General features: G+C 45.1%; 1 protein-coding gene across 1 annotated transcript in view; it reads right to left on the bottom strand.

Moving 5' to 3' along the window:
* The window catches only part of osbpl6 (oxysterol binding protein-like 6), a 59651-nt gene that overhangs the window by 16040 nt on the left and 19922 nt on the right, over positions 1-23689 (bottom strand). Inside the window, exons 3-12 of the mRNA XM_064329810.1 lie at positions 12408-12530; positions 12131-12184; positions 10949-11062; positions 10363-10575; positions 8319-8361; positions 7772-7875; positions 7181-7273; positions 3243-3411; positions 2947-3077; positions 1163-1270 (exon numbers count right to left, since the gene is read on the bottom strand). Of these exons, the coding sequence (XP_064185880.1) occupies positions 1163-1270; positions 2947-3077; positions 3243-3411; positions 7181-7273; positions 7772-7875; positions 8319-8361; positions 10363-10575; positions 10949-11062; positions 12131-12184; positions 12408-12530 (1152 nt within the window). The remainder of the gene's footprint in view (positions 1-1162; positions 1271-2946; positions 3078-3242; positions 3412-7180; positions 7274-7771; positions 7876-8318; positions 8362-10362; positions 10576-10948; positions 11063-12130; positions 12185-12407; positions 12531-23689) is intronic.

Genomic DNA, 23689 nt, shown 5'->3' with positions numbered 1-23689 from the left:
CAACATAAAGCAAAAGATTGAATTTAAAAAACCCAACCCCCCCGCCGTGGCTGAGGGTTCGATTCCCTGGTGTAGCCCTCTCTGTACCATGACCTCTTCTCTATGTGTAATCTCTGCTTTCTCCCTGCCAGAATAAAAGTTAAAAACATACAAAATGGGCACGAACAGCCCGCTCTTCTTTAAAAGAAAATCCTGTGAATTTCGCTGGGCTGCAGGCGGGCACCGCAACCCTTCACACGCGTATGCCAGCCAGCTCTCAGCACATCAGGGCCGCAACACGCAGCGCAGCCGTCCTTAAACACCGCCGCCTGCGTTTGAACGCAAGCGAGCGCAGCCGACGCCGAACGCCGAGTCTTCGGCCTCCGGCGAGACGCAGAAACGCCGCGCGAGGAGGAACTCCACCGCCGTCTCCCATCTCAAAAGCAGATCGGGCCTATTCTGATGAGCGCGTACCGCTCTCCCTGACCGGCAACTTCCTGCATGTCGAGGCACCGGCCTTTATAATGGCCGCCCCGCCCCCTTCTCCATTTACTTTAATGGTTGAGTCAACATGCATCTGCGCTCATTAAAGGGGCACGGGGTCAGACTATAATGGCGCTTTTGTCCCATAAATCCGTCCGGCTCCAAAATCAATACCAGGATAAACAACGGCCCCCGTGAAACGTGAAGCGTGATAAGCGACGCAAAAGTATTTCAAATAATCCACGCATCCCATACCAGTCAATGCGCGCTGCTGGAGCGAAATGGAACGGGCCAGCGCTGCATTAGCATTAGCTATGATTAGAGCTGCTGGACAGCGTGGCCTACCGTGGGAACGGAATGGAAAACGGGGACGATTCCCCGGGGCGGCAACGTAACGAGCCGCTTTGAAGCTGACGGACTCCTGATGAAGCGGCTCGCATCATTATTCTAAGCCAATCAGCAGGCGCGGGACGGACGGGAGTCGCAGAGGCGATCGTTAAACGCCCGCCCACCCGCGGCTCGCTCCGTAGCCGGTTGGCCCCCGTGCACGAAGTGCCGCGCTTTTCGACTCCCCCCCCCCGCCCCCCGCCGCGCTGCTACAGCGCTGAATTAGGCTGCGCCCCGGCCAGGGCTCACGCCCACTCCCGGCTTACCGAAGGAGAGGGGGGGGGGGACGGGGCGGGCGAAATCGATCAGGTACCTCGTCAGGGCTGGGAATGATGTTCACGCTGACCACCTGCTCCGACAGGACCGACTCGGAGTGGATGCGGTTGAGACGGGTTCGAAGCTCCACGTTCTGGGTCAGCGCCTGAAATGGGAAGAAACTTTGAAGGACTGCCTGACAGGGTTTTTGTGCTGCACTCCACAGACAAGCACACGCACACCCACACGCACATGCACACGCACATGTACAAACACAAAACACACACTTAGCGTCATTGAAAATCACGGGCCTGTGAACCATAAAAATATGACAGCCAACTGACAGAATTAGATGACCCTTAACCTCCACTGTGCTGCTGATCATTACATCACAAAGCAGCTTAATTACGGCAATACTGCTTTTCCGATACAGCTTTATCGATACTGCGTAGCTAACAGTTTTCACTCCATGTTTATTCACTTGAAACTAAACTTGCACTTGCAACCCCAGCTTGCTAAGGAGGCAGATAAGCTTATATTGGCATACATGTACATGAAATTTGTGCATATTGTATATTTGAACCTCTTGCATTCAAGAGGTTATATATATATTCAATTACTGTGATATTTTTTCCTTAAAGAGGCCTTTCTCAGGACACGGTATTGTATGCAAATCAAACATGTGAAAAGCAATGCATTACACAAAACAATGCATGTCAGCACAATTCATATAGACTGTATAAACTCTTAGGAGGTCCATTTCCATTTAATCACTACGACACCAAGAAAGCCCAACAATCTACAGTTAACAAGCTTCAGTTTTCCTGAATTACTGAAGTGCACAGATAAAGGAAAACATGGTATTCAGTTATAGTTTTCTTATGTCCGATTCTTCCCATTTGTAAAAAAACAAATTAAGCGAGCGATCATTGTGGATTCAATTTACATAGCTCTAAAACATCTAGCCAGCATTAAAACAAACAAAATATATCATGAGACAGTAAATGTCAGGGGCCTGGATTCTGACAGGTTAATGAACCGAACCCGTGAGGGTAAAAGTAATTTATGTGTACACAGCCCCCATGCGTTCGGTCCGTGACCCTGACAGCCGGGAACACGCCAAGGCGACAATCGGCCCACGACAGTGAGGGTCCAAGCGTCAGGTTACAGCCTGCCTGGTCGGTCGGCCCTTGAAGAAAGCGTCCGGAATGCCCGTCGTTCAAAAAATATGAATCGGGACCCTGTCGGTCGGCCCCTTTAAGCCAATTAGGGGGCAGCAGAGTTTCGATGTGGGAGAAGAGGTGTGGGACGAAAGTGGAAGACAACAAAAGGCTGGTGACTCTGCAGCAGCACTTTCGAAACACACAGCGACCTGCTGGCTATTTCGTCGTTATGCGTGTATCTTTCATCCCATTTCACGAGCTACTTCCCCTGTTTGACTTTTGTTTACCCATAGCAAAGAATCACAGATATTATTAGCCGCTCCCCAACCGAGACGCAGAATCTGCATTCTGCTGAGGTATGAGGGGAGTTACTCTTCTAACATGTGAAACTGGGTCTGAAACCACAGGGAGAAAGTTTTGAAAGCTGTGACCTCCTCCCCCTCCAGTTCACCACGCAAATTCCTGAAGGCAGCCTGTGCTAATCGCCGTGGCAACCATGGCTTAACCCACATAGAACGCGTCCCACTCTGCGACCGTCGGCGCAGTGTTAGCACTCTGTCAGAGAGTACGGACGGATCACTCCTGACCGGTGCCAAAGAGACCCCCCCTCCGTCGACCGACTGTCGAGCGCCCGTCAGCTTGGTGTAGTCCCAGAGGGCAGTGGAGGTGCCCGGCTCACCTGCGACAAAGACCTCCTCAGGGTCATAACCTGGCCAGCCTGCTCCGGTTGGTCCTGCTCAGAGAGGAGCTCTTTGATCTTCTCCTTCTCGATGGCCACCGTGTTGAAGGCCGACTTCAAGAGAGAGTGAACTGCAAGGGAAACCAAAAAAGGGGTAAACAGGAGCAGGGCGGTCTGAGGCAGCAGGGCTGAGGCGCTAACGCTCGAGCTCGGCGAAACCCTCCCTCCCTGGGCCCGGCGGCCCGGCCGCTCGTCTCCAGCGCGGGGCCCCCAGCGCGGGGCCCCCAGCGCGCTACCTTTCTGAGCGATGACGCAGAAGTCCTCCTGCAGCTTGATGTAGTCGGCGGCGCACTCGACGGCGTCGGCCAGGCGGGCCACCGGGGCCTGGAAGTCGCCCAGGTCGGCGCACAGGTTGGGGTTGGACGAGTGCAGCCGCATCGGAGACATGGAGGCGCTCAGCGGGACCTGCAGGAGGGAGGCCGACAGAGGCGCTGTTACTCATCCGGACACAGCGACCTGTCAGTGAGCAGCAGATGATCAGTGTTCACTGCAGAACACTGATCATCTGCTGGATGGTTTCTCAAGCGTTCAGATCTTTTAAATCTGAAGCGTGCACGCCGGTTAGAAGCTCCACAGTGAACTGTTGGGACTAGTGTCCAGATAATATCTCTCCCACATGCTCACACTCAGGCTGGAGACAAAGCACAGAGAACCTGACGTTGCTTAAGAGAAATATGGAGTGAATTACGTCTTTAATATTTTGAATACGAGTAATATTTCTAAATACAAATTAAATATGTACAATTTCTTTGTGCCAACTAATATTCTTGAATGCACAAAACAAATCTGTAATTTGAACACATATAGACTTTAATTTATTTTAAATTCAGACATTCAAATTTTTCCAAGATTCAGGTGTTCAAGTTCAAATTTTAGAATTCAGGTTTTCAAAACTTGCATATCTGGGCACTAGTCCAGCAGATAAGGTAAGTGAACCTCACGCTCACCAAACCACCACTGATTTCACATCACAGGCAGTCCATTTGCTTATTTTATATTTCAGACAGAACTCGGGAAATAACTTACATTTAACATGTACAACCTGTTTCTCAGCCACCTGCGGCTTCCTCTATTCTGTTACTGGACAGTTTGAATACATTTTCATTAACCTCAAACAGGGTCTGAAATGAACTTTTCTCTCCACCAGCCACTGTGGCAGATAGATACTGATTTCTACTAGCTACTCAGGACGGACGGAGTGTGGCACAGTGGGTAAGGAACTGGGCTTGTAACCGAAAGGTCGCCGGTTCGATTCCCGGCTAAGGACACTGCCGTTGTACCCTTGAGCAAGGTACTTAACCTGCATTGCTTCAGTATATATATATCCAGCTGTATAAATGGATACAATGTAAAATGCTATGTAAAAAGTTGTGTAAGTCGCTCTGGATAAGAGCGTCTGCTAAATGCCTGTAATGTAATGTAACTGTACAATTCAATTCAAACAATAGTCACATTAATGCAGGATTCTATATTTTTATGCAGAAAAAAATACACTGCGTTCTATAAATGTACTGTATTCAAGGCTGTTTTTAAAGATTGCAACGGGTCATGACCCAGCCATGAACCACAGCAGATTGATTATTCTCTTCTTTGAACCTATCTTTTTTGGGTCTGACATTTGCGTTGTTTATGGATCATAATATTTACACAGCCGTTGGTAGCATTGTGAGATTCAAAGAAAAAGCCCTTCATTTGAATGAAAAGTCAAAAACAAGCTAGAGCTGTGGTAAGAAATTATGGTAAAAATAGTTATTTTTATCAGAACGCCACTGAATTAGAGTAAAACACAGATTGTGAAAGGTCCTGCGTTCCAAAGATGCACAATAAATGGGCTAGGAGGACCACTGTGAAACAGGAAATTCAGATCTAAAATGCAGTTGACTTGATCAGTGACCAGTACAATTTCACTTGCCACAGTCAACAATTTATCCACATTTGGCTGGTGGCAGGTGTTCATTTCTGACCCTGACCTCAAAGGCATTCAAGGAAAGCGCTACCTATTATCAGGTAAGAAATATCGTACAGCATATTTCAATTTATTTAGATTCTGAGAACTCCGATTCAGCCAATGATTATTATGATTATGCACAAGAAACTGAAGCTGACAGAAGTAAGATCCAAAATGAAAAGAAATGGGCATTTTTTTATGGGCATTTTGGATTGTCAGCGTGAACAGGTCATTATTTAATATGGGAAGGGGGCTAGGGCAGTCTGGTGATGTCACTCTGAAATGGGACTCTATCATGTGATATAAAAGCATGAGAGTCAGAATGCCATTCACACCCAGAGCGAGGCCTGTCATCTGAGCTCACACGTGCATACCAGCACCACGTAGAGAGAGGAAGAGAGAGAGAGAGAGAGAGAGAGAGGGAGAGAGGAAGAGAGAGAGAGAGAGAGAGGGGGAGGGAGGGAGAGAGAGAGAGACATTTCATTCACTTTCGAGGCATCCGTGCACACTCATAGTGAAGCACACATGTGCTCACTGAAAGGCACGACCATGTGGACACAGCAGCACGCCTACGCACACACACACTCGCACACCTGCTAATTGGGTTAAATCAACCAGCAAAAAGAAAGAACTTCAAAGGAGGTAAAATAGTCCAATTTCTTTTTTTCTTGCTTCTGCAGGAACCACTTATTTCTCCTAGCTTAAAGGAGTACCATGGTGGTTGAACGTGACACTTCCCAGTTGTCTTCAGGCAACAACAAAACAAATGTGCATAATTTTTTTATTCTTCAGTCATTTCAATGTACTTTAAAACGTATTTTTCTAAGCCTAAATTTCCCACTATAAAAATTCACCCGAACCGTCTGGGCGTGGTAATGAGAACTGTCAGTTAGCTATGATTGACAGACCGTTCCCTGTTACCATAGCTACCCCCATGATACGCGCTCTCTTTGGGAGACTGAATTTTCACAAGCTAGCTAGCTTAGTAGTATATCAAGTATCGATAGATAGCTAAGGTAAGGACGTTGACTTGTATCCAGTTACAATTTTTGCTATCTAGCTAGCCAAGTTAAGATAAAAGCAGAACTATAACGTCCTCATAAAAGCGAACTAGCAAGCTAACGTTATCGATAACATTGCCTTATGAAAGCAAACCTCCTAGCTAGCTAACGTTAGCTAGCTAGCTAAATGAATATAACCAGAAATAATCTAAAGGAACTCTAATTTAAGTGAACCTAACGTTAGTCAAATATTTGCATTGTCTGAACAGCAGGACAGTGTGTCCTGTCAGATTTCTTTACGGGGCGTGGAAATAGGAGTGGTTACTGTATTCGTGACGTAGAAAAATGACAACTTTCTCAACCGGTTGAAAATGGGACGATGAATTTAAAACGCATATTTCTCCAAAAATACAGAACGGACATATTTAATACTTTGCTCATTGTGTTTCTTCAATGCCTCTTGTGCAAATAGCACATAAAATAGAGAAAGTGTGAAAATCACCATGGTACTCCTTTAACCAATTTTCCACCAACATCATGGAGGAAACCAATGTAAATACGCTGTTGACACAGCAAAGGATGGCCCAAATATCCAATTTCATTCCGTACAAGTGATGTGCACTGTGATAAGCAAATCAAATACTGCACACAGAGTATCAGCTTTTAACCTCTCATATTTCCTTTTGACTGATGACTCATGTTTTCATGGGAGCTCAATGATAAAATGGCTGTGACAGACTAGCCCACTCTGGAGGGAAAAAACACCAAAATCGTTTTTTAAATTAGAATAACTGTTTAAAAAGGTGAAAAATGAGTTGAGATGAGTCTGACTTTCTCCTACTCTGTACTAAACAGTATTACTTTTTGGTAGAATCAATCATGTTGTATATATGATGTGTTTTCATTATTTTTATTCATTTACTGCATTTAGCATTTTTTATGCTTTTTTCACTTATTTTTATGTACTAGCTTTATTTCACTGTGAAACAGTTTATATGGAAGTCCTCTATAAAGAGCTCAATTTTTATTATTACGAGTGTAGATTAGTCACACCAAGTTAGTTATTACACTGCAGGATATTTTCTCTGAACATACATGAACATACGCATACGTGGTTGAGATCACGAATCAGTTTCTTTCTCAGTAGAAACAGAAGGCTGGTGGCAGTGGTTCTGACCCTGTGTGTGAGAGACAAAGCCAGTGACAATGAGAGGGAAGTCTGTACCTGCAGTTGCATTTTTGCATCTTTGCTCACGCTTTTGGTTCTCCATCTTCTGCTCACGCGCTTGTCTTTCTTTGACATATCTATGCAATTAGCCTACGTTACACAGATGGATGAAGAGATGGTTAATAAGACAAAACCCCCAGCTGCGTCTCTGCACCGGCTCCTCCACAGCAAGTCATGGCTGGCAAGAAATGGCTTTGCAATGTTCAGCAGTGGAATGAAAAAATGGCATTTTAAAGCATCGGTTAAAGCAAAGCTTAATCGTTTCTCCTTCATCAACAGCCGGAGAACGGGCAGTAGCTGCTAATGGCATGAATCTGCAGCAGGACCCACACTCACTCGCCTTCAATGTTCATTTGTGTTTAGGGGACACAGAAAATGGAAGGAGATGATTGCTCCCTTACGCAGCATCCGAGGAGCCCGCCACACAAGAGCGCCATCGCCACAGACGGCGGCATCAGGTCCTCGGCTCAATGTCTACCGATACCCCCCCACCCCCCCCACCCCCGGAGGCACTCTGAGAGCGTGACTGTTATGCCCCTGCAGTACTGGAGGCGGAACCCCGCTCCCTCGCCTGTTCGGCTGGCCTACCTGCATGTCCGAGAAGTTGGGCGCAGACTGGGTCCTCTGCAGGATCTCCAGGCTCTGCAGCAGCCTGCTGAGCTCCATCAGACTGGACTGGCAGTTAGCGAGCTCTGGAGACAAACACAGGAGCCTCAGTGCGCTGGAGGGGCAGGGGCAGAGAGGTCAGGGCCTAACTCTGACCTCGGAGTCACACGGGACTGCTGGTTTGTGTTTCCACTCGAACATCAGCAGATAATTTAAAGACAAAGTAATGATGATTATTATTGTTGTTGTTGTTGTTGTAATATCCTATAAAATTGGCGTGCACTGAAGATGGAAGTGAAGGGGGAGATATTTCTTTGGTAAATTATTTGTTAACTTTGGTCATTTTGTGATGACTTTTTAAGGATGGTGCAATGTTTTCCACATTTCCACAACTCTCAGACGTTTGTAATGCGTTTTAATAGGATGTCTCTATGAGCAGGACCTGGCCCCAGGCTGTGCTGGGCTAGGCTGGGCTGAGCTGAGTCGAGCCGAGCCGTGCCAAACCAGGCCAGGCTAAGCGGGCACTCACCCTCAGCGCACTTGTCCATCTCCCAGACTGAGCCAGCTGCCACCTGCTGTCATTGCTGTAGGAGCGCAGGCTGCTCTCAGCTGGGCTGGCCTGTTGGAGAGAGGAATCAACCTGACAACTTTAGAGCCACCTAATCCAGGCTGACGCACTCACACTGGAACTGCCTAATCCAGAATGACACACTCACACTGGAGCTGCCTAATCCAGACTGACACACTCACACTGGAGCTGCCTAATCCAGACTGACACACTCACACTGGAGCTGCCTAATCCAGGCTGACACACTCACACTGGAGCTGCCTAATCCAGACTGACACACTGGAGCTGCCTAATCCAGGCTGACACAGTGGAGCTGCCTAATCCAAGCAAACACACTCAGACTGGAGCTGCCTGATTCAGGCTGGCACTCACACTGGATCTGATTCAGGCTTACAGCAACAGCTGCTTAACACCGCACTCTCCCATGAGCCCTCTACACACATTACATTAAGGCATTTAGCAAATTATCTCATTTATTCAGTAATTTACAAACCTCATATACACGCAGTCATTAGATTACCGCTTTACACATAATACAAATCCTCAAATTGAATTTCTGTACCTTGCCCAGGGGTACAACTGGCTGTGCCCTAGGGCTGTCACTTTTTCCAAAAATTGAGCTCAAGCAAAACTTATAAAGAGAAAGTTGTTTGAATTTTCTACTGTCAAAATTTCAATGCAATGTTGTCTAAATGCTTAATTATTACAGCCCAGTTCTAACTTCCCAGTACACCTGTAGCTGAATATCTTAAATGTGGCATGCCATCTAATAAATAGTAACAACAGTATCAAAATAAAACCAAGGAAGATCAAAACAATGCCAATGATGCCGTTCACAGCAACAAAATGACTTGATAGACCAACAGTTGCTCAAACGAAAGAAACAAATTTTATGAACGAGTTCATCATTAATTCACAACAATGGCATGGCTTGCTCAAACTAAACTGAACTGACCGTTCTCCTTTGGAGGAGAAAAGTGTCAGCCACTGGAGTGATAGCTGGGCAGTTGCTTCTTGCGTAGTTTGCAGGTGACTTTCTCCTTGGTTGCTCTTTTGTCTCTAATGGCATAGACCCATAATATTTCAAAATGGCCCTCCTGAGGTGCGGTGGAGTTAAATTTCTCCTTTGCCCCTCCATTTGCAATGTATAGCCTACAGGCTACAGCTGATAGGATGACACACATACATAAACTTTATTTTTAGGCTACCTTATAACATACCCTCCGGACAAAACAATGACACGGCTGGTTTATCGGTCTCTTCGATATTGTGTGCTACCATGAGCGCAACACGAGCAGGGCAGAGCACAACTGGGCTCCTTATTTTGCCTAGGCAACGGGATTACAAGCTCAAACCCTTAATTACATACTCAGAATTTGAGATTCAAACCAGTTTGATTATTGAACAAAAAAGTGAGTCCTACTGCGCCCCACTCAAACCTGTGACCTCAGAGTTACCATAATTACCCTTAGTTCAGTTCCCTAATTATTGCATTATACTCTCCTACAGTTCACACTCATTTGACGGTCAACTTCACAGTGAAGCTAAGCTAAACGGGAACTTCCCAGCTGCAATCAGGAAGTACATGGTCAGGTTCTAATGTAGCCTAACTGCTTTCACTGGTCCACAGGCCACCCATTAAGCCATCCCCATGAGTCATTTCTAATACTTGTACTTTTTGGTTTCCCACAATGCACCCTCATAATAATTCCCATGATTACCAGTCATCTTGAGACCAAGGATGACGTATACCCCGAACAGCGATCAGAATAAACTCATCTGTTTTCGAAACAAAGATCAGCAGCGCCGGTATTATTAATGCAAATGCATGCATTTTCCAGGAATCCTCCTGTAGATGTCTCACTTTGGACAGGGCGGGCAGATTTGTGCACGTCTCACTTGCTCACACCACTTTCCTCAAAGCCAATGCGTTATGCAGTCCCCTGCACGTTTGGAAATACTGCAGGAAGCTGAGCGAAATGCTAATTCAGAACTAAAGAGCCTAAATGGGAGCTGTAAAGCAGAAGTGCGGGGGACAGGGGCCCACCTTTGGTTCGTGCCCTGCGGTGGGGACGGGCTGGGGGGACTCCTGGACCGGGGGCGGAGGGAACGTGCGGAGGGAGGCGTCGCGGGGCGAGCGGACGATCTCGTTCTGGCGGTACAGGCGATGGTGCCGTAGCTTGGAGACCCAGGCGTCAAACAAGTCCGGAGACTTCACCTGCACAGTGGAGAGGACACATTACATTACATTACAGGCATTTAGCAGACGCTCTTATCCAGAGCGACTTACACAACTTTTTTTACATAGCATTTTACATTGTATCCATTTATACAGCTGGATATATACTGAAGCAATTTCGGTTAAGTACCTTGCTCAAGGGTACAACGGCAGTGTCCTACCCGGGAATCGAACCTGCGACCTTTCGGTTACAAGTCTAGTTCCTTACCCACTGTGCTACACTCCGTCCTGCACAACCTCAGTGTGAGCTTCTGGCTCAGGGGTGACCACACATATACACACACACACACACACTTACATGCACAAGTACTTGCACAAACACACACACATGTATACATATATACGCACGCACCTTAAGGTGGTATATGTGCTCCTCTGTATCCAGGTCAATCCGACGGGCTCGTTTCTTTATTGACATCACCGAGAGACCCACATCAATACAGCCATGCAGCTTGCCTTTCTGGATCTTAGAGTGGAATTAAAGGTTACAGTCAGCATGCTAAAGGCCATTTAAAAATCACTGTGACTGGGCTACAGCATACTCATGGACTACATGAGCTGCTGTCTTAGAGCTTGAGCAATTACACATCTATCAAGCAAAATGTAACCGCTCAGAAGTAGTTTTAACTGAGCCAAAACTAATTGACAAAGAAGAAAACAGTAATTACAGAATCCTGTATATCACTGCCTGGTTCCCTAATAGGTAGAATAATTGCTTTTTCGCAAGTTAAAGCAAGCATGATGGCACAGCTAAGAAAATCGTTAAATTATATTTCCCATGGGTAGCACAACTACTTTAAGTTAACTACATTCTACTCAGAAATGAAATGCGCATCCTCAGCTGTTCAGCAGAGCAGACTGCATTATTTAGCATTATTCTCACTGACTGTTCACACCAGTGACAGGAAACTTGGTTTTGCAGGAGGCGACGGCGTAAGTGCATGTGCACACGTGTGCGCATTTTATAAAATGCTCTGAATTTAAGAGGGACCTTTTTAAGGGTTTGCATATAGCCCACCGCCGCTCAGTCCTGCAGAAGAGTTAGCGCTGTGGAAGGCGGTCGCGACATGACGGTGGACTGTGGGACAGCAGGCACTGGCGCCAAATTTAGACAGGGGGGTGGAGGGTTTAAGATTTATTTTTCTTTATTTATTTATTTATTATCCTAAAACATACTGCAACGTTCATTGGTTTACTGTATCCTTCTTTTTAAGTAATTGTGTTACTTATAAGATTATATTCTGCCCCAACAGTGTGTGGGCAAGAGCCCCATTTACCATATGGTGTAGGTGTCTATGACTGTAAGTATCACTTAAAAACAACAGAAACATTCCAACGAAACATAAAACAAAATAATACCACTTGAACGAACGCTAATGTAATTGTGATTGTAAAACCTTATGGCTGTTCTGTGTTGAGAGACCCTTTCACTGCATAGTTATATTGCTGTAGGTCCCCAGACTGGCTTCCCAGGAAGTAATGAAGAGCCTGTGGTGAGACCCCCCAGGTAAGAAAACTAACAACAAACACTTACATCAATGGGAGACTTGGAGTACTTCAAAATACCATTATCCAGGACAAAAAAGCGCTGTTGAGAAAGACAAAGATACATTTTATCGGCTGTATTTTTTACTTTTTATGTAGTATGTTGTATACATTTTGCTTCATAAGTATCACTGAAGGATATCTGATCAGAAGTAGTAAGCCAGATCTTGGTGAGCTGCAAGAGGCAGACCACATTGATCGACTGGCATCACTTGTCACTTCTTCAAAAATAAAAAGTCAAGACCTCAGCCGGGCTCAGACCTGACCTTGTGCCAGCCTTTCAGTGGCCATTTTCTCTTCTTCAGCATGAAGCCTTCGTGTTTCTCTGGTCTCAGGACGTTGGTTTGGCCAATTTTCAACCCCTCGATGATTTCCCAGCTGTCTGTCTCCTGGAGGGCAGAATGAGAAAACCCAGCGCAATCAAACAGACGTCCACAGAAGCCAGCACGCACGCACACACACGCACCCACGCGCACACACACACATACGCACGCACGCACACACACGAACGCACGCACACACACGCACGCACGCACATACGCACGCACACACACGCACGCACGCACACACACGCGCACACACACGCACGCACGCACGCGCACATATATATATATAGGGACATGTGACTGCGGAGAGATGCCATTGGGAACCCCCTACCCATCACTCAGAATGAAGAGTATTATTAACACATTTCAGAACTGTGGCTGGACTGGGAATCTTCAAGCTCTCCCACCACTACCGCTCTATTAGCTTTGGCTTGCTCAAAAGTTCTGGTCCTCTTGGATCTGTAGTGTAGGGCTGCCTTCTGTGGGTGGGGGTGGTTGGGATGTTTATACAATGCCCTAACACCCCCACCCCAATCAGCAAAGACACTGGGCAGTACATTTAAACTTTAACCTTAAGCTGTATCATGCATTTCAGTGTACCTTGCTGCATAAAACCATTTTGTGGCATTTTATTTATTTTTTTATTTTTATTAAACATGTGATGCCTGGGTCAATACCAGGCCAACAAAATGTCAGTGCCTACAGTGCCAGGTTTCTGCCGACAGTCTGTGTGGGGGAGAAGCACCACTCATGTTAAAAAAACATTCATGGAGTCTGAATGTGTGAGCAGCTGTTGGGATCACTGGCTCTCAAGTGTACTATGGAATCTCACAAACTAACTGCAAGTTGACCTCTGACCCCTGGAATGCGGATGATCACGTGGGCTGCTTGTAACGATCCGGTTCCTTTGACTTTTCTTTAGTGCCGCAGTATGAACAGCGTGTCCTGACTGCTGACCTCGCTGCCCTGCAGAAGCGATCAGGCTCCATAATCACTGGCCCGGAGCGGAGCAGTCTTTTACAGTCAAAGCATCCGCTCGTTCCGCTGAGTCACTGCGAAACAGCCACTGAGCGAGCGGGGCGTGCGTATTATAAAGCTGGAACACAATGGCGAGGGGAGGCCATTCAGCTTGTCCTTTCGCCTGCCGTCTACAGAACAAACAGCACTGCGTGCAACCTGGTGTGCAACATCGGGGGGTCTCTGCACTCCATGCATAAACACTGTATGAATGTGCTTTACTACAGCCAGAGAAATTCACCGCAATTCATTTCCAATTGTGCCCTCTAGGTCTGTTGGGGAAAAAAAGTAATAGTTTTTTCAGTCAACCTAACCGCTCTCTACTCTTGAAACCTCAAACCAATCCCCCATAGCCTCCTACGGCTTGGATCAAATCCCAGTCAGCAAAAGGCGAAATATAGACATATAGACGGGAGGAAATCTAGGCTGAAGCGTTTTGACATACACAGACTAGGTTAATCCAGATATACCCGGACATAGCCTGGATATGTCCTAGCCGGCTAGAAAATTTCGCTTTTCAACCAAATGTAGCCAGGTTTTCACCAGAACACTTAGATGTTGTTTCACCAACTTTGCATTTTAAAAAGAATCCACTGAAAAGGGATGTCTCACATGTCTCTACATAATTTAAAAATGTATTTAGATAACTCATTAATAGCAGCATGCCTGTCCCTGCAATGCAATGATACAAATTTAGGGAGGGATTGTGACTGTAACACAGTCCACACTGGTAGCACAGTCTGCACAGGCAGCACAGGCACAGTCAAGATTTCCTTCCTCCACACCAGTGCGCTGAGGGAGGCGGCACCACCACCGAGGAGCCTGGACTCAGCAGACCGTCCGCACCTCGCCCCGAAGGCCTTGGTGCCATTCTTCCACGATGGATGGGGGTTTAACGACGCGCCGCGAGCATCGCCCGAGAGCGGCCCGCGACCGAAATATTAACGCTGTCAGAATTCGCAGAATGATTCAGGGAAAGGGAAACGTCAGCGAGGACAGGGGGAACGGCTGCTGGAGATGAACGACCGCGCGTCGAAAGCGCCGTTCCTGACGACGCACTAAATCTGCGCTTCCAAGGCGACGCGCGCACGCCGGAGGACAGGTCGCCTTATTTACGAGGCACGCGAAGCCCCGATTACGCCAGGCTACGAGCCATCTTTCAAGGCGCTATCGATCAGCCCTCTATGTACGATCACTCAGCCTTCAAATATTGCTTATCAGACAGCAAAGCAACAATATGGATTTTCTGAATGTCTTGACAGTGTAATGTTCAGAGGACAATGAATAATAAAGAGGACGGTGCTGGTTAGTGATGTAAATCAAGCTCGCTCTGAATAACAGATCGCTTCTCCCGCAACAGAAAAGAATGTCTCCAGAATGCCATCTCCTTTCTCTTATCATTCTTGATGGAATTTACAACTCCTTTCTGCTGCTGTTCTTGATGTTAATTACTATTTCCCAAATTTTTGAACATTTAGTATTAGAGAACAGAGTTTAGTATCATTGAGCACACGAATTTGATCACTCATCTGAAGACCATGTCATTTAGCAAGTTTACAGGTGTCTTTCTGTCTGAATATTTCACTTTTCAGTTAGCAAGTTTCCAGGAGTCCAGTGACCTGAACATTTTACCATTTCAGTTAGCAGGTGTTCAGGATACCTGAGTATTTCACAATTCAGTTAAGTTTACAGGTGTCCATTATTCCAAATATTTCAGTTAGATGTACACCAGGAAACATGCTATCAGAACATTTCACTCAGCGCATCTACAGGTACAGGCAACATCTAAGAACGTCTAAGAACTGTTAGATGTACACCTGGAAACTTGCCAGGTGTCCGTGATATCTCTTTTAAATTTTCAGGCAGACGTACACCTGGAAATGTGCCAGAATGCATATCTTATACTTCACTCTTTATATTTCCATTATTTCAGGCGGGCATAAATCGTAGTACACCTGGAAATGTGCTGAGTAACATTTCCATTATCACGTCCATCTACGGCAGCTCCCTGCAGCTCTGTGTGCAGGTTCCCTGCTCTCCTGTGGCCCACCTGCAGTGCTGGCTGGCGCAGTACATTAGGCCCCCTAATGCTGCAATGAATCACAGCATTACAGGTAATGGCAACAGGACGCGGGGAAAGGACAAATGCTCCACAGAGACACCTCGCCGTAGCGCTCCATCCATAAATATGAATACGGCTCAAACGCCGCTACATGTGATGCACGCGCTTTACAATGGCAGGAAATGAATTCATAGGGGACACGAATAGCATGCAGGAAATGAAAAGATCCACTAACCCTACTCAAGGCTGTTCAGTTTGAGATGAAGATTAATCAGTTGATGTATGACATTAAGTGTATATTTGAATTACTGCTAAAATCAATTTGCACACATTCCCTTGGTGAGTACAGTCGGACTTTGTCAGAATTTGGAAACATTTTCCACCGAAGGTCAGAGCATCAGAAATTTTAATTCAAAGTGATATGGAGACATACACAGTTGTACAAGATAATGCCCTAGCTGCTTTTTAACAGCAAGGGGTTTATACTGCATTTGTGCATTATATTTGTAATCTACACAAGTTGTACTTATTCGTTATTCATTTTCATTAATCATCCAGTGAAAATTAATCAGTAATACTAATTCTCATATATGTACATACATACATACATAGACTATATGGCCAAAAGTATGTGGACACCTGACATTCAACATTATGGGCATTAATAAGAAGTTGGTCCACCCTTTGCTCCTACAACAACCTACACTCTTCTGGGAAGGCTTTCTTATAGATGTTGGAGCATTGCTGCAGGGATTTGCTTCCATTCAGCCAGAAGAGCATTAGTGAGGTTAGGCACTGATTGGGCGATTAGGCTTGGCTCGCAGTTTATTTTTCAATTGATCGCAAACGTGTTGGATGGGGCTGAGGTCAGGGCTCTGTGCAGGCCAGTTAAGGTCTTCCACGCCATTCTCGACAAAACAATTTCTATATGGATCCCGCTGTGTGCCTGGGGGCATTGTCATGCTGAAACAGGAAAGGGCCTTCCCAAAACTGTTGGGGAAGCACAGAATCCTCTAGAATGTGATTGTATGCTGTAGCATTAAAATTAGCCTTCACTGGAACTAAGGGGCCTAGCCCAAACCATGAAATACAACCCACACCAAGGGGTGTCCATATACTTTTGGTCATATATGTGTATATATATATATATATGCATATACATATATATATATATTTATAAACATACATACATACATACATACATATATATATATATGTATATATCCTAGGGTTACTCTATAGTACTAAATAAGGGTTAACTGCGAATTTTCAATGTTGTCCTTTAAATCTGTCTTTGAACAGATTCAAGCATTTCCTGTGCCTGGTTTAAATGAAGTAAAATATATAATAAAATAAAGGAACAAAAAAAAATCAATAGATTTGCAACTTTGGTCTGCTACCAAAATAAAAGAAAACTGTTGCCTTTGTATGACATGGGCTGCTCTTTCATAATTTCCCCAGGTAAGCTCATAAAATGACTGGCTGTGACTGTGCTGCTGTGATCTACTGAGTCCAGTTCTACTCCATATTAAATACATACAACAACATCCGCTACAACCGTACAACATGGAACTACCCATAACTGACACAACTGAAACAGCATTATCGATTTTGTGAAATGTTTGTATTGTTCATATGTATTATAAATAATAAACAAATAAAAATGGTCAAATCCTTTTTTAGGTTATACTCAAGCTGAAACTTTCATACTCATTCCTTCTTCCACACAAAGGTAGCAAACTTCAACAAATCGAAGACTACAAACTGCTTCCATCATCACTGCTTCCACACTGTAATTTGCTGAAGCAAACTTGAACTTTGAGACAGCGCAGCTATCTGCCAATCAAATCCACTGTAATAGCATTAGCGTATGGTGCATAAAGTGATATCACAGGTCGTTGTGCAATCGAGGTGGGTAAAGTGCAGTAACAGTGCTTGAGCTTGATTACTGGGGGTGAAGTGTACAAATAAGAACATCTGCAGTGTTTGAGGGTGCATACAAAAATACATAATCAGTTTCTGAGATGCGTAGCATAAATGCTTAGCTGAGGACCCTCAGGCAATCTACTTAATGAGCGATGCCTTACATTAGGTAACGCAACAAACAAATATCAAGGAAATTGACACTTATACAAATATAATGGAATGCCCGACATGAAGTCTCTTATTTTACAGCAGCTATAATGAATGCTACTGAAAGCTGACAAGATGGCAACTGCATTTTTTGTGTTGTACGCACGCGTGTTTTTACCACTGATCTCAGACCCCCAGCAGCCACAGTAATGAAGCGAGACGTTCACAGAGCGGTGCGTGTCTTCACAGGCAGGGTCTGGAAGGACTTCACATGCGGACCAGGCCGACTCCACAGCCCACTTGACAGAGTGCTCTCCCCTTCCTCTGACACCGCACATTCAGCGATTAGCATGAAGACATGAAGTCTTTGGCTAAGCTTCAGAGTGACTGGAGACGATGGGGACGTCGATTTTCACCTAATAACTCTATCGACAAATGGTGATCCAAAGTGCCGTTCTCAGGTACTGCACACGGGCATCAATCGGGTGCTGTCTGCAGCTGAGATCACACCCGGAAGTGGTGGGAAGCACTGCAGCAGCGGCATACGGAAGAGGTCAGTGCACAGCACACACATGCAGAAGAGGTCAGTGTGCAGCACACACATACAGAAGAGGTCAGTGTGCAGCACACACATGCAGAAGAGGTCAGTGTGCAGCACACACATGCAGAAGAGGTCAGTGTGCAGCACACACATACAGAAGAGGTCAGTGTGCAGCACACACATGTAGAAGAGGTCAGTGTGCAGCACACACATGCAGAAGAGGTCAGTGTGCAGCACACACATACAGAAGAGGTCAGTGTGCAGCACACACATACAGAAGAGGTCAGTGTGCAGCACACACATGCAGAAGAGGTCAGTGTGCAGCACACACAGCAGAGCGTGCGCACATGGAAGAGGTCAGTGTGCAGCACACACATGCAGAAGAGGTCAGTGTGCAGCACACACATGCAGAAGAGGTCAGTGTGCAGCACACACATGCAGAAGAGGTCAGTGTGCAGCACACACATGCAGAAGAGGTCAGTGTGCAGCACACACATGCAGAAGAGGTCAGTGTGCAGCACACACATGTAGAACAGGTCAGTGTGCAGCACACACATGCAGAAGAGGTCAGTGTGCAGCACACACATACAGAAGAGGTCAGTGCACAGCACACACATGCAGAAGAGGTCAGTGTGCAGCACACACATGCAGAAGAGGTCAGTGTGCAGCACACACATACAGAACAGGTCAGTGTGCAGCACCCCACATCGAAGAGGTCAGTGTGCAGCACACACATACAGAAGAGGTCAGTGTGCAGCGCACACATACAGAAGAGGTCAGTGTGCAGCACACACATCAGAACAGGTCAGTGTGCAGCACACACATGCAGAAGAGGTCAGTGTGCAGCACACACATGCAGAAGAGGTCAGTGTGCAGCGCACACATACAGAAGAGGTCAGTGTGCAGCACACACATACAGAAGAGGTCAGTGTGCAGCACACACATGTAGAACAGGTCAGTGTGCAGCACACACTTCCAGCCCCCTCCCCAGCACCACGGGAGTCTCCTACAGCATTCATCACACGAGTTTGACCGTAGATGGCAGCTTTTAATTGCACTGTAGGGCCTCCTGAGAGCCAGCACAGCACCGGAGAGGAGAAGAGGAGCCTGGGATTGATCTGCACAGGGCAGACACCTCATTAGAGCATCCCTGAGCTTTTCACTTGCTCCGGTGTGGCGCACGCACACGCACACAAGCACGACACATCAAACCAGGCACCCATTAACGCCACTCAAATTAAAGAATAATAAAATGAATAATGTATTACATTCACACGCACGGCTCTAATACAGATAGCTCTATTACAGGAGAAGCACATAGCCAATATTGAACCTCAAAAGCGCAGTAATAAATGGCTGTCAAAGTCTTCTACATGTTGTACAATATAAAATGCATAGGCGTTCTCACTCATCTAACTTTCATGAACTGAAAAAGGAAGATCAAAATCCATGGTGAAATCAATTGAGTTCATTATAATTGCTAATTTTTACTACCCAAAGGAAAACATGCTGCTCCCTTTCATCAGTTTTCAGAACTTCAGAAAAAATATCCCTTAAGCTTCAGTGATTATAGGTGGCAACTTCAGCACTACACCTGACAGAAGTAATGACAGATCAAAAGCATCCAACATAAAGGAGGTCCTTAAGACCTCAGTAGCAGTCGCAGATGGCAGAACTAATTATTACAAAACAAATTATTTCATGTGTAGCTTCATAACTGCAAAATGATATACTCAATTTTCATATCTCGTCCTCACATTTTGTTTTTGCTTTTTTATTTTAAAAAGTTATCAACACCCAATGTTGCTGATGTCACTGCCTGCTCTATAATCTGTCTCACCCAAATCAGTTTATTACAGATTTTGGACCATGCTTTGAACGCACAACTGCGATTTAATACCTTGTTACTTAAGGAGGAAGGGAAGAGGGGAAGAGTTCACATCTTTTATTAATAAGGAATAGGAAACCTTGCTTGAAATAAATCAGACCCCAGAGCGCTGCCCTCCTCTCAGTGGGAAAGCAGCGAATGAAGGTTCTGTGCACAAGTTGTTATTAAATATACAAAGAAGTGAAGACAAACGCAAGAACGAAATAAAGCAGCTACAAGAATGAGGCATCGATCAACCGTCAGTCAGCTGCAAAATGGCACACAACACTTAAATTCGCACGGAATGTAGTCACCGTCCGCAAAACAGTGAGCAGCTACGTTAAAACACAGAAGTAATTAGATAAATAATGAGCAAATCAAACGTAAAAACACCAATATAACCTGTATTAGTGAGGCAGAATCCCTTGTGATGCACAGGAACCCACTGAATATTGTTATTGTTACGAAGTGGACAACTTTGGTAGGAAACTCCCTTGTGGAAAATACCCACGATCATAGGATTTCTCACAGAACAGGGAAAGTTCTAAGACCATTTTTCAATCACCCTACTCAAACGATTTTTCAACAATGTTCAATGACGTGGTTCAATATTGAAACTCATTGGTGTGAAGAGGCCTCTAGACACAGAACAGCAGTTTCACTGTGGAACTATGAATTACAACTATAGAAAGGCAAACACTATATTCACCAATCAACATTACACTCCTTAGCGCAAAAAAGTCTTAATAAGAACAAACATGTTTTTAAACCCGTATCTAGACTCGTAACGTTATAAATCCAGCCCATGTGTAATCCTGTAATTCTGACCTAAAATCTGCTGAACGTAAAACACAGAAGCAGCGCAGAAGGAAGAAACGTGTGCGGGATTCACGAGCGTTCCCTTCCTGCCGGACCCCCGCAGCGTACGCTGAGGCTGAAGACGCGCAGGCGGGCCAGACCTCGTCACAGCGGCCAATCCCGAGCGGCGTCTCCCGTCACCGCCAGCCCCTCCCACGGGAGAGCCCCGCCCGGCTCCTTCATCTCCCGGGGGGGCCGACAGCACACCGCCCACGCGGCCGACCCCGTTATCTATGTGCACATCGCAAAAAGCTGTGAAAGCCCGTGACATCACGCCGGCTGCAGCCGTGTCCGGACGCTCACGGGCGCTGCTACTGTATGCTGAAGACGGTATGGCTGCATCTCTGTCTGGCGCATAGACTCAGCATTAGCAGAGCAAGGTTCACATATGCTCCTCAAAGGAGAATTTTACCCACATTATTATTTTTTATGTCCTGGTTCCTCATTATAATACACATGCAACAGCACTGTAGCCACATGTGACATTTCTTGCATATGAGAATTATTCTGACTAAAACATGAATTTACTCTGCGTCCTCTACCTCCTAGACACTGAAGCAATGCAAACCCGTGTTTGCCGCTGGTGTGAATGAGTCAACACCCGTTATCTGACCCAGGTCCGACGGCCCAATACGGTACTCCAAGTCTTATAACTGCTGTGTACCCAACCGTAATTACCTTCATTTTAGCTAGCTAGATTCACAGCTAGCTAGAAGATTCACAGATTCATGCAACAAGAAACAAGTTGTTGCAGGTAAATATGGAATGACAAATAATAAATAACAAATAATATATGTTACTTAAAACATTATTTTACACAGTTTTTACATAAAAGAATTTGCAAGATTTGGAGCACATCATTGGGCTATCGATTCATGAACTGTCCTACTGGGTTAAACCAGATTAGCTAACATAATGGCAAACCACATGGCATTCGCTAGTCAGTTGGTTACTAACCTAGCTGTATCAGCGGAAGAAAATACATCAAGCAAGCTGACTACGCCCGCTTTTAATGACATCGATACGCAACAACCCTATTCAACAGTGATATGTACGGAAGTGAACATGAATGGGTCAAACATGGGAGGAATCAAACAACCAATATTCAGAACAATATTCTGTGTCAACCCTGGGTTTTGTGTGTGAAAGGGGTATTCCTGTGCAGTTCACTAAAACTACAGTCTCACATAATCCATTTCTTTCTCCCTTGCCTGAAACAATGAAAAAACCATTGCAGTCAGGGAAGATGAGACATTGGAAAAGGGATTAAAGGGCTTAAATCGTTCAGTGCCATGAGATCCCACAATGCAAAAACTCAATACAAATGAGTACAAATGAATGAAAATTGAGATAATCATACACTTTCACACCTCTTCCCTTACTTGTTTACTTAAATTACGCAATTTGCGAGAAACAAACACAAATTAGATCACTGCAGAAAAAGATCAATTTCTCATTTCTAGATTGTGAAAAAGACTGACAAAACAATGGTGAGGTCAATGGAGGGTGTCAGAACTCACCGCAACTCACTGAATGAAAGAAATAATGGTGCTTTATTACAGCTCTGAATACATGACAATCATCATCATCATCACCAGTATCACGAATGCCCATGTGATTTTGGTGATTAACTCTTAGAAAGTAACTGCATCTTTTTTACCAATGGTTTTAGTGTTCTGCTTCATTGAGTGATATGCACAGTTCCCCAAGATTCATACAGTGATGTGCATTTAGTCTGGTGTTAAAAACCATGGGTTCCTCTAAACTGTTGTCCAAGGATGTCAGAATCAAGATAGTTCACTTCCACTAACAAGGAGACGGCTATAAAAACTTCTCTCAATGTTTCAAACTACCTATTTCTACGGTTAGAAACATTATCAGAAAATGGAAGATAAATGGAACAGTTGAAGTCAAGGCAAAGTCTGGAAGTCCAAGAAAAATTTCAGACAGAATGGCCAGAAACTTGATGAGAAATGCTCAGCGCAACCCACACATCACTGCAAGAGCTGCAAAAAGAAGTAGAACACACAGGTCTAGTTGTTCACAGGACAACAATACAACCTACTTTAAACAACGAAGACCTACATGGCAGAGTTGCCAGAAAGAAGCCTTTCCTACGACCTCAGCACAAAATTAAGCGTTTTAAGTATGCAAAAGAAAACCTTGAGAAGCCTGAAGCCTTTTGGAAGAATGTGCTTTGGACTGACAAAACTAAAATGGAATTTTTTGGCCACAACCAAAGAAGGTATGTTTGGAGAAGAAAGCGTGAAGCATTTGTAGAGAAGAACACTTTAAGCATGGAGGTGGATCCATTATGCTTTGGGGTTGTGTGGCAGCTGGGAGCACAGGAAATATTTTGTGGGTCGAAGGAAGAATGGATTCCACCAAATATCAAGAAATTCTAGAGGCTAATGTTCGAAAGTCAGTCCAGACATTGAAGCTTTAGAGAGGTTGAGTATTCCAGCAAGACAATGATCCAAAGCATACCTCAAAATCAATAATGAAGTACCTCCAGGAAAGAAGGATGAAGGTTGTGGAATGGCCACCACAGTCCCCAGACTTAAATATTAGTCAAAATCTGTGGAGAGATCTTAAACATGCTGTGCATGCAAGGAAGCCGAAGAATATTTCTGAGCTAGAAGCGTTCTGCCACGAGGAATGGAGAAAAATTCCAAAAGCAAGAATCGGAGGACTCTTAGCAGGCTACAGGAAGCGTTTGCAAGCTATTATAGTTGGATTACATTACATTACATTTATTTGGCAGACACTTTTATCCAAAGCGACGTACAAAAGTGCATTTCATG

Source organism: Anguilla rostrata, chromosome 3 (genome assembly GCF_018555375.3).
Source record: "Anguilla rostrata isolate EN2019 chromosome 3, ASM1855537v3, whole genome shotgun sequence".
Taxonomy (NCBI): Eukaryota; Metazoa; Chordata; class Actinopteri; order Anguilliformes; family Anguillidae; genus Anguilla; species Anguilla rostrata.
Note: the sequence above shows the minus strand (reverse complement) of the source record. Positions and strands in the feature narration are given on the sequence as shown.